The sequence below is a fragment of the Ostrea edulis genome, chromosome 6 (assembly GCF_947568905.1).
Source record: "Ostrea edulis chromosome 6, xbOstEdul1.1, whole genome shotgun sequence".
Taxonomy (NCBI): domain Eukaryota; kingdom Metazoa; phylum Mollusca; class Bivalvia; order Ostreida; family Ostreidae; genus Ostrea; species Ostrea edulis.
This window is the reverse complement of record NC_079169.1, coordinates 79,111,295-79,121,778: the sequence shown is the minus strand read 5'-3', so window position 1 is coordinate 79,121,778 and position 10,484 is coordinate 79,111,295. Positions and strand designations below refer to the sequence as shown.

Sequence of the window (10,484 nt, the reverse complement as noted above, 5' to 3'; positions counted from 1 at the left end):
GACGGATTCCAAACTAGACATGTAAGTATGATGGTTTTCACTAACTATTATTTAACCTTAACTATAATTAAAATTGCTCGTTGATTTCATTTCATTTATTCACACATACTCGATTGTCATCAGTAATACGGTCAGTTTATGAGTTTCTCGATTATTTAACGATCAGAAGTCAGATCACTCTACTAATTATCAAGCTACGCGGGTCGTTTATAAAAGATAACACGCATCATAAGGTGCAGTGATTCCGATTATCTGTGTAAAGGTGTCTAATTAGGCACGGAAGACTTATATACACAAATCCGATGCTGAATATATATGGTCATATTCTTATTAGCTGCAGAACTGTAGCTCTCTGAAAAAATATTTTGACATAACAGACAGTTCTGCAGCTATATTCTTATATACTTATCAAAAATTAAAGAATTTTTTCTGAACTTTTTTCAGGAATATAGGAGGTTCTGTCAAAATGTGTAGCCTGGGCGAATTCTACAACATGGCCATTGAAAAATGCCAGAAGTGCACCGTATGTCCAAAGGGTGATTCCTTGATATTCAAATGTTCGTCATTCCTGGACACCGTGTGCGAGTCAGAACTCTGGAAAGACATCCCGAAACCACCTCCCAACCCCGTCCCCACCACTTCGCACGCGACCCGGGGACCAGAGACGGTGGAGGTCCTGACTGAGGACCTAATGTCCAGCCCCACCATCCTCATAGTGATATCAGCAGTCTTCCTGACCACAATTTTGGTGACCCTCATTGTAGCAGTGTATTGTTTGTGGGGACGGTTGTGGAGATATAAACAGGAAAAAAGGATTCAATACCTTCCCAGACGTAAGTCGCCTTTCCTTATATTAACAATTTCATTATTTACACAATATTTTATGACTGTAGATATCAAAATTAATCTTTTTTTCATGTATTCGGAATACTTTTAATGATTCCATTGTTTGTCCAAGATGATGAAACGACATTTCGTGAATAATAGCCACGATAGTTTTTAATGAAAGTGAAAATTCATCATAAAGTCGAAAAATTAGAATAGTTTCAAAACTTTACAATACCCCTTCACTACATTTTTGGTTGATTACTGCAGCTGATGGTGTAACTGATAATACATTTCACTGAAATAGACCCCGGCATTTACACGGTTCACGACACGAAATTTACGATTGAGAGACCATACGGCATGCGAGTACACCCAAACAAAAAAAGTGAATTTTTTGCGAAAGATTGCCAAATGATTAAATTTAAAACTTTTCAATGAGACAAAAATTGCTTATCAAAAAAAAGAATCACGGCATTTATAAACCGCGTAACTCCTTTATATACAGAATTTATGTAATATTTAGAGTATGTTAACGAGAGCTACAACTATCTTATCTCCCTGAAAGTGATTGGGCTCTAGGAGTATCCAATATTGTGCGCCCCCACTCAAACTTTGACGTTAAATGCCATTGCGCCCTCTCCATAACTCCTAATTGAATTAGCAACAGGACTTTTGTCACTGTGGTAAATTGGAAATTTGGGCTGAGACAGGCGACATGTCCAGGCTTTCATCTTTTATCACTTTATTGTGGAGTACCGTCTGTCAAAATGGAGTTACGTAAAACTGTTGACTTTTCATTATCACATCTACATGCTAAACAACACGCCTGATTGTTCACCCACAATGGTGTATAAGCAACCCCGAATTGTTCTCCAAATGCTGTCACATTCTTGTTAGTAAGACATGTGAAAGACATGATATCGCCTAAAAGTCGTAATTACATGTATGTAGGTAATGACTCGTCTTTTTCCTGTCTGAATTCTTTTTAAAAAAAGGCAGATAACTAATCAATGATTTTGACTTGCCTGTCAATGGAATTGACATTCAGCATGATTTACAGTTTTATTTTGTGTCAAATTACTTTTTACATTCACGATCAATTTAAAACTGCTTGCTCTGCTGATATTTCGAATTCCTTGTCAATCAAGGTTGTTAATTTAGAAACTCTCTCTAAGCTGTTATCTTAGAAAGTTTGAAGTATACACAAAATTCAAATAGCAAAGCATTTATAGATAAAAAGTTAACCACTGCTTAGATATAATTCCTACGCCACGATCTCGTAAATGGAAAATGATTTACTTCCACAGACTGAGAGCCACCCCGCGGCATATAAATATTTGTTCAATCATACCTAACAAGAAATTCATAAAAAGGGGGTGATGTGAAGCTTTCTGAAGATTCACTTAGTGAATGAATTTCAATTATATTCACCTAAAAATTTATATTAGATGAATGATGGTGTAGTATTCTGAAGATGCACTTAGTGAATGAATTTTACACCGCCTAGTTTTATTAATATCACAGAGCTTTACATGGTTCCATTAGACCTGGGGCAGTGATTTTATCCCAAACACTGTCGGAATCTTACTGTGTGCAAATCTTGAGTTAAAAGGACAAGAATACGTGAGGGGAACAGACCACCATATAGATAATATCACCTATCGCGGGCATTGTTATTTAAGTAACAACCTTTTCCCTTCGCTCACTATACAAGTACTTACCCAGTTCCACTTTGTCTCTCAGATGGCGATGGGGTGCCATCTGAAATCGTCACCTGACAGAGAAAATGACACGGTTATTGTAGATAAGTGTTTGTCGGGATACATTAAGGATCATTATAACTTCCAGGCCGCAAAATAAATTGTGGTCTAATTCAATAGTCGTTGACATCTATTTTTAAAAAAGAATTGCTTAGTAAGTAAATTCTTCTTGATTCATTTTTTTAGAATAAAAAAAATACATGATGGTTTTGTTGTATCTGTTGCAGCGTACACCGGTTATCGTCAAGAGGCGGATGGAGAACCCCGGTATCATCCATTACCATCTCGGGAACGTCTTAAGTCCAACTACACTGGTACCAGTATATATGCCAATGACACTATACTTGATATGCCGAATACCCATATATATGTGAACTTGATGGACACGATCGATGGAGATTATTGCACGATTGATGATGACTACGTTGACTTGAATTGACCATTCGCAAGTGACACCTGTATAATTTCTGCCTGTGATATTAAATGCAAGTACACATAAGAATAAACTGTGACATGTGCTGCCAAATTAAGAAATACATAGGGTGAATTCAAAAGCAGTCCCGCACCAGATTTTATAATGACAGTCCGGTTACATCTACCACTAGGACCGGGTGCAGACTCGACATAATCCAAGGGAGACAATTCTGCCAAAAGGTATGTTACTTTTACTGATTTTATTTATGAATTTTTATTGATATGTTTCTTAGAGAGATGTGCTCGAATTTTGTCAAAAGAGACATTTTAATCTTATTCTTCTCGTGTATTTTCTTGCAGTACTGATGAAAGAACTCGATATATGATCTGCGACAGGAAGTCAGCGTTTTCCCTCTCAAAGAATTGGATGAAGTCTTGAGAAAGTAGTCAGATGATTGATTCTAGTCATGTATTTATTTATTTGTATGTATATATTGTATTTATTTATTTATTAAGAACAAAATTAAAGAGTCAGATTGAAAACATTCGTTTTGATTGCTTTGAATGACCTCGAGTTGTATCATACCGCCATCTGTATGATACATACATCTATTTGGTAGAACACAATGAGAATTGTATATGTGAAGGATATTACGAATTTTATACCCCAAAAGTACGAAATGGGCTGCACCAGTACTGCTGTTAATAATTAGAAACGAAATACATGAGTCATTTCTCTTTTGAAAAAAAAAAGAAGTTTCCGCACAAATACATGTAGTAGACACCCTCTCTCTTTTTTTCTGCAAATGTTAAATAATCGCAAAAAGACAAACTTGTATGGTTTGTTTTCGGACATTTATTGTATTGTCAGTGCAGTCTTTGGTTAGCACCTGTCGTTTAGACAGAATTTCTATACAACAGACGCAAGCTTTGACAGATGGCGCGATAGCGACACGCATCGTCAAAGAACTTCAATCAAATTTTCCAGAACATTTCTATATTTGACGATAGCATTAATTCATATTTGAAAGACAAATTTCATACATTTAAATAGAGGATCCACATGTGCCGTTATCGATTTTCCAAATGAAATCATCTGCTCCTCTTTGTCGGGAAGTGCTTAACGGACAGCGGGAAATTGGAGTGTCGTTTGATAATGCTCACCTGCGCGTGGGCTACTTTGTCATGCTAATGGACGCGTGGCTTGATTAAACCCCCTTGTTCTTGTTTGCTTAACTTGCCTCCTTTCAACTTTAGCTTTCGAACAAACAAAAAATTGTATCGAATATTAGGCTTTCCTTTGTAACTGAATAGATTTCGAGGTTCTCACTTGCCCTCCATCGAACTCAGGAAACCAAGATAATATCAACCGCAACTTGAAAAACAACGTTTTTTGCAATAACTTGCCAAAATAACACTGTGAAAGACAAATCGCATTGCTGATAACGAAAGATAAGAATGCGTACCCTTTATTGAATGTCATATTCTGCAAGTCTGATAAACACTTTCAACACCTGGTACTAACCCTGTACTTTTTTTATACCGAAATACGACACAGCTTATCAAAATTTATCAGTTTCATCAGATGCAGAACGCAGCGGATTTACATGTGCGCATGCTCCAACATCAATTTGACTTTTCTTATCTCTTCACTGAAGATCACAGGGATGATATAAATTGATAAGAGCAAACTGGAGATAAAATTAATGATTTTATCTCATGCTAAGTATAAACTTATGGCCCGGGATTTAAGTTTTTGACTAAAATGTGTGTTTATCTTAATTGCAAAAACAGATATGTTTGATTCATCCTTTGAAACTCATTTTCAAATACTCTGCGTTACATATAAAATACGTATATTTTCCCTCTCCATGAACAGCTTTTTAAAACCCTATTCTCTACTGTAAGTGATGTAATACAATGATTTTAGGGTTACTCTTTTAGTATAATTCTCTATTGTCACAATTCTATTACACTTATGCGCTAGTTATCGAGTTACCAAAGTTGCAGACATTTCCTAATTAAAATTCCACAACACAAAAAAGCTCTAAAGAATGATTGTGAAATTGATACAATTGATAATGGAAAAATCTTTTTTGTCACAACTTGTCTGTCAACGAGGGTGGCTAGCGTCAAGAGGGTAAGGATTATGACGACCCGAGGAATACAAACGGAAGACGTACCGGAAGTACTTAGATCTGCATTGTGGCGGAAGGAACAAGGGGATTAAACCTTTACATAACTTTGTAATTAGACATAAAGTACCTTTAATATCGTAAGAGGATTGTGCTATAATAGTTAGAATGTTCTGACCAGGAATTTTAAATGACTATTCATAACTTTTAAAGAATGGCACGTTCTTTCGAGTAGTATTAATTTATAATAATACTTTATTGCAGAATACACCCATATGGGTCAAGCAAACAAATGATCAAATTAGGAAAAATAACATTCAGATAATATATATATGCACACATTACATATGCTTCCACACATGTATACACACACACACACACACACACACACACACACACACACACACACACACACACACACATATATATATATATATATATATATATAGATATATATATATATATATATATATATATATATATATATTGGTTTTTTTTTCCATATTTTTTAAATATTAGTATCCGATTACTGAGACTCTATTTCAATTTTGTATATGTATATATATATATATATATATATATACACATGCACTCGCATATAATATGCAATAGATGTAAGAAATTTACTCATTTATTACACCGACGTGGAACTTTTATTTCTTAATTCTAGTGATTGTTTTATAAAAGTACAAAATAATGATATGCACCCACGTAATGTATAGGAAGTAAATGCTACAAACGTCTGCTTTACGAGTACTCTTAACACACATCTACCCCCCGTCTCACGGAAGTATGAAGAAGGAAACTTTAACTCTATTGGCTGCGAACGAGCAAGAAGGAAGACGAAAAAGGAGAACATAATTATTTCCGGGTTCTTTTTCCTCTTTTAGCTTTGATCTATTGGCTGCAAACGAGCATTATCTCTAAGAAAGGAAGACAAAGGGGGGGGGGGGGGGAGAATTATTTCCATTTTTTTCTCTCGCTTTGATATGTCTATTTATCTTTCTTGAATTTGATGCAACTTAGAAATTTTAAGGCGGCATGGGGTATCTACATTTTGCAGAATTCTTGCCTTAGAAACTGATATATAAGTAATTCTAAACCTTTTGCACAGAAAGAAGTAAGTGTCGCCGTAATTTATAGCCCGGGAGATTGTATGATAATAGGGTTATTACCGGCAACAGACAGATTGTGTAACACCAACATATACCGGTATCGAATGACCAAATTTCACAAAGATGCAGCTTTGCTACTAATAAAGAACTCGATACGTTGTTTATGAATAAATTGTATTTAAATGAATTTGGATTTATATTTACATAACTCGGGTTCTAAGATGCTGAAATGATCCGTTTTCAACTATACAGAAAATCTTAAATTACCGACACATTATGTAACTAGAATGCAACCTGATAAAACTTTCTTTTGACTTTGAATAAATTAATTGTAAGGAGATAGATTGAGAGTCAAATGTTAAAAATGGCACTACAGGTAATTATTTTTCATAAATGCTGAATCACTTTGAAATGTGTTACTTTGAATACTAGAACGTATGTTTTATTGAAAATCACATGTGCATAGGGCGTATAATCTGAAAAATCACTATAGAAAATCAGTTATCTATATGAAAGACCTCCCCTATAGGTTTCGTCATGTCTAAAACGAACATCCTGTAGTTCAAAATCACACGAGATACCCTCACCCGATAAAGATCCTTCAGGTTGATTATTACATAACCCGGAAGGAATGACCCCATAAATGGCAAACCTCATAGAAAACACATTGTAATAGATCATTGAAAGGGCAGCGTTTGATTGCAGTGGTGGGCACCGACAAGGAAAAGTCCCGCAAACAGAATGGCTGGTGGTTGTAATCTGACACAACGCCATCAATTATTAAGGAAATCGCTGGGTTTGAACGTTAAATATCTCTCGTCTGTTCGTGTTTACCCACACCATGGAGTTTTTTTTCACGGCAAGAGATTTCATGTTATTCGCTAATTGGTTAATCCCACATATAAAATGAATTCAGGTTCTAGCCTATTATTTTGGGCACATTTATGTTTAATGAAACCATTTTTTGCTGAATGGTAACATTCATTGAGGAAACTTGTGCATCGCTGGCACTGTGAACGAGTCATTGAGTTCTTGTAGAGATGGAACAATTAGACACACCTTCTGTTTGGCATTAGACCCATAGAACACCCAAGATTCTTCACAGTATTGACTACACCGCGATGTCAGACGATCACATTTCAACATATCCTCAGTTTGTGGAACAGGCTAACACTATTCACAACTCTTACTCAGAACTACACATCTTATATAAATAGCAGACTACTGATGTATGTTTCATAATATACGAGTTCAAGCTACAGTTTCTGTATTCCAACATCCATTCCGATGAAACTTAAGCCACTCTCCGCCTTTTATCGCAAGTCCCATCGATATATTTTTCGTACTTAAATGACAAGGTAATTACTTATAAGGTATTCAACACAAATTTCTTATCAGTCCGTAAAACGCCATCCTAAGTGGTTGTATTAAATAGTATCTACTCTCAGGATTCCCTGCGCCAGTGTGTCGTCTGTCAAGAAAGTACCACTACTCGAAATCTACTACCAAAGCGCCTTTGTAACGTAAGTATAGCTATGTCATTTATGATAAGTGATAGAGATAAATCCACACGAGTTCTGAGTCTGTGTATTTAGTAAACAATGTCATTTTAAGAGAAAATAAACACATTAAGATTTCAAAACAAGCAAACAGAGTTTTAAGCAATAGAATAAAACACAGTACTTACTATAAAGTATGCATTGGTAATGAAGAGTGTACATGTATTGTGACACCTACACATTCAGATATCAAGTTATATTCATTTTAAAAAGCAATTCGGGTCTAGAATGGTTGATGGATTTTCTATTCAAATAAAAGAAATAGACAAAAGTGGTTTGCTGTTTTTGTTGGACCACTATAACTGTTTAGGAGTTATGTGTCCTTGGCAAGTTTTTATCACTACATGTAATATATATTACAGCTCCGAAGCGTAGAAATATCATAACATTTTTTTCACCTTATGATGGTTACCACGATACATGTATATTGTAAAGAATATATACATATATGGACATTCAATCAAAATTCCATGACTAATTGATTTATATGTAAAATTCTATGGCTACTCTTTTACTGTAGACCTGGACGAAGGCTTGGACATTACTGTCCGCTGTGGAGATATTAACTGCTATACAATAGATACTTATCAAGCAGTCTATGTCAAATTCATCGTCTGGAGCGGATTTCAGAGAAAGACAAACGACACAGAGCCCGTCGATTTGAGGAAACTAACGGCTACGTAAACGCTGGGTATATGTTGTGATAAATGACTTGATTATAGGCCTAAAGACCCGTCATTCCGGCCCAAGAGCCATAAAATCGCCATTACCCACAGACGAATCCCGAGCTCGACTATCGTCTGGTGATGCCTGTGATTAAAATACGATTAAAGTGAATTTACGGCCCCAGAGATCTGTAAAGTTGATTTGAGCGAGAATAAGTGTTTGAACTATTGTTAATTTTTTGTTTGTTCAGAGCATTTTAGATGTCTATATGAATCCTGTTTCGTTTCATATTGACACAATCGTTAATATCTCCATTAGAGTTGTTTTCTGAATGAACGATATGCTTCTTTGAATTCTTATTTCTGAAAATTAATACTTTTAACGAAGTGAAGTTCAAGTTTTGAAATAAAAGAGTTTTTTGTGTATCCTATTCTCAAATTTTGTGTAAATGCAAACCATAACAAATTTTCTGTTTAGTTGCGTGTGGATATCTCTGTGAAACAATGCTATCAGCAAACGACCTTTTAACTTCAAGGCCGAAGGAAATTATTTCCCCCTCCCCTCCAGGCTCCATGAAATCCGAGAAAACACTGACACATTGTGTATTGCACACTTAATATCAACAGACCCAACGTTATCGGTTTCACACTTCGAAACAAGCATGAATAATACCGTTGTATGACGTCATCCAAACAGCAAACACATCACGCAATGCGTGAAATTCATATTTTGTGTATTGCAGTTAGAAGGTAAATGATTCTATATACCCTCGATATCCAAAAATATAGTTTTACTAAAATTTAGAAATTAGCATACTATACTGGAATTCCTAGATGGCTGAGTCTGTAGTTCAGACGTAAACATGAATAACGTCATGGAAATGCATACAATATATTTGTGAGAATTTTAAAAGAATTTAAAAGAATCAGAGAAAATTACAAGCAGAATATGAATAAATCAAAGTTTAAAAGCTTTGCTTAAACGTGGACATTGAGAGGTGAACTGTTTGAAGTGTTAATTGCCAAAAAATAAGTGTAACATTATTTCTCAAAACACACAGATGATTATGATTCAAGATTAGAAAAAAATCCCACAGTCCAATTCTTTACAAATGAACTTATGATGTTCATATTCGTTTGTAGTTGATAAACTTTACACTTAGACAATTTTCCAATGGGTAATCAAAGACATTTTTAAAAGGAGAAACATGCAAAATAGTATGTATATGTAAACACATAAAAAATGTGGATATTTCGGAATGCTAACACACTGGAGTTTTCACAGTTAGAATAGTATTTGTAGAGGTTATATCATATCAATCAATTCTATCATTTGATTAATATTTTCAACTTCACGCATCTTTACTTTTTTTTTTAAAGGGTTCTGCTTCAAAACCCTAAAATACATTCATTTTCAAACTTTTATTCTGAAGGAGCATAAAAATAAAGTACAGAGGTAAGACCTTTTATAATAGTGACTTACGTTATAACAATACTCTACAAAATCTTTACCTATTTCAACAGTGTACAATACATCCGGCTCAGCGATCACAAAACAGTTATAATTAATGGAGTACCTACATTGTATATCTGTGGACAGTTGGGAACAATGCCCAAGTCCCCAAGAAATTACAAGCGTGCACGCACTTCTCATAGATACAGGGAAAGGTATTTCTTTAATATCGAAGTGACCCAAATATTAGAAACATATAGCCCCCGTGTGGCAAGGATCAAGTTTAAGTTTAGAATGTTTGTAATAATATTAATAGTGAAAAATAAAAGTTACATGTTCCTACTAATCAGAGTCAACCACAATTAATACTAAGTTGATCTCTTGAGATAGCAAGCAGACATTTCCAATGAACCAGTCATTGGTGTCATGATTTTTGTCCATGTGACTTGAAAACCAATGGGATCACCTACACATTAGGGGGTACCAGTTACCAAGTGTCAAGCAAAGGAATTTCAAGATATGGAGCTGACAATATCTTACGATGTTCAGTGTACC

The 10,484-nt window shown here is 35.0% G+C and overlaps 1 protein-coding gene and 1 long non-coding RNA gene across 3 annotated transcripts in view; both read left to right on the top strand.

The window, feature by feature from the left end:
* The window catches only part of LOC125647833 (uncharacterized), a 3,764-nt gene extending 219 nt beyond the window's left edge, over positions 1–3,545 (top strand). The window contains exons 1-4 of one of the 2 annotated variants that reach the window (XR_008796063.1): positions 1–21; positions 445–833; positions 2,816–3,242; positions 3,363–3,545. The exon at positions 1–21 is cut by the window's left edge and continues 219 nt beyond it. Coding sequence is in view for 1 of the 2 variants with exons in the window: in XM_056140918.1 (XP_055996893.1) it covers positions 1–21; positions 445–833; positions 2,816–3,027 (622 nt within the window). In the remaining variant the exon portion in view is untranslated. Of the gene's footprint in view, positions 22–444; positions 834–2,815; positions 3,246–3,362 lie in introns of those variants that run through there. The other variant, XM_056140918.1, reaches the window with a different exon arrangement.
* A 2,141-nt stretch (positions 3,546–5,686) lies between these two features.
* Positions 5,687–8,900, top strand: LOC130046979 (uncharacterized). The gene is made up of 2 exons (XR_008796062.1): positions 5,687–7,775; positions 8,332–8,900. It is a non-coding gene; the product is annotated as an uncharacterized LOC130046979 (long non-coding RNA).
* The last annotated feature ends 1,584 nt before the right edge of the window (positions 8,901–10,484 follow it).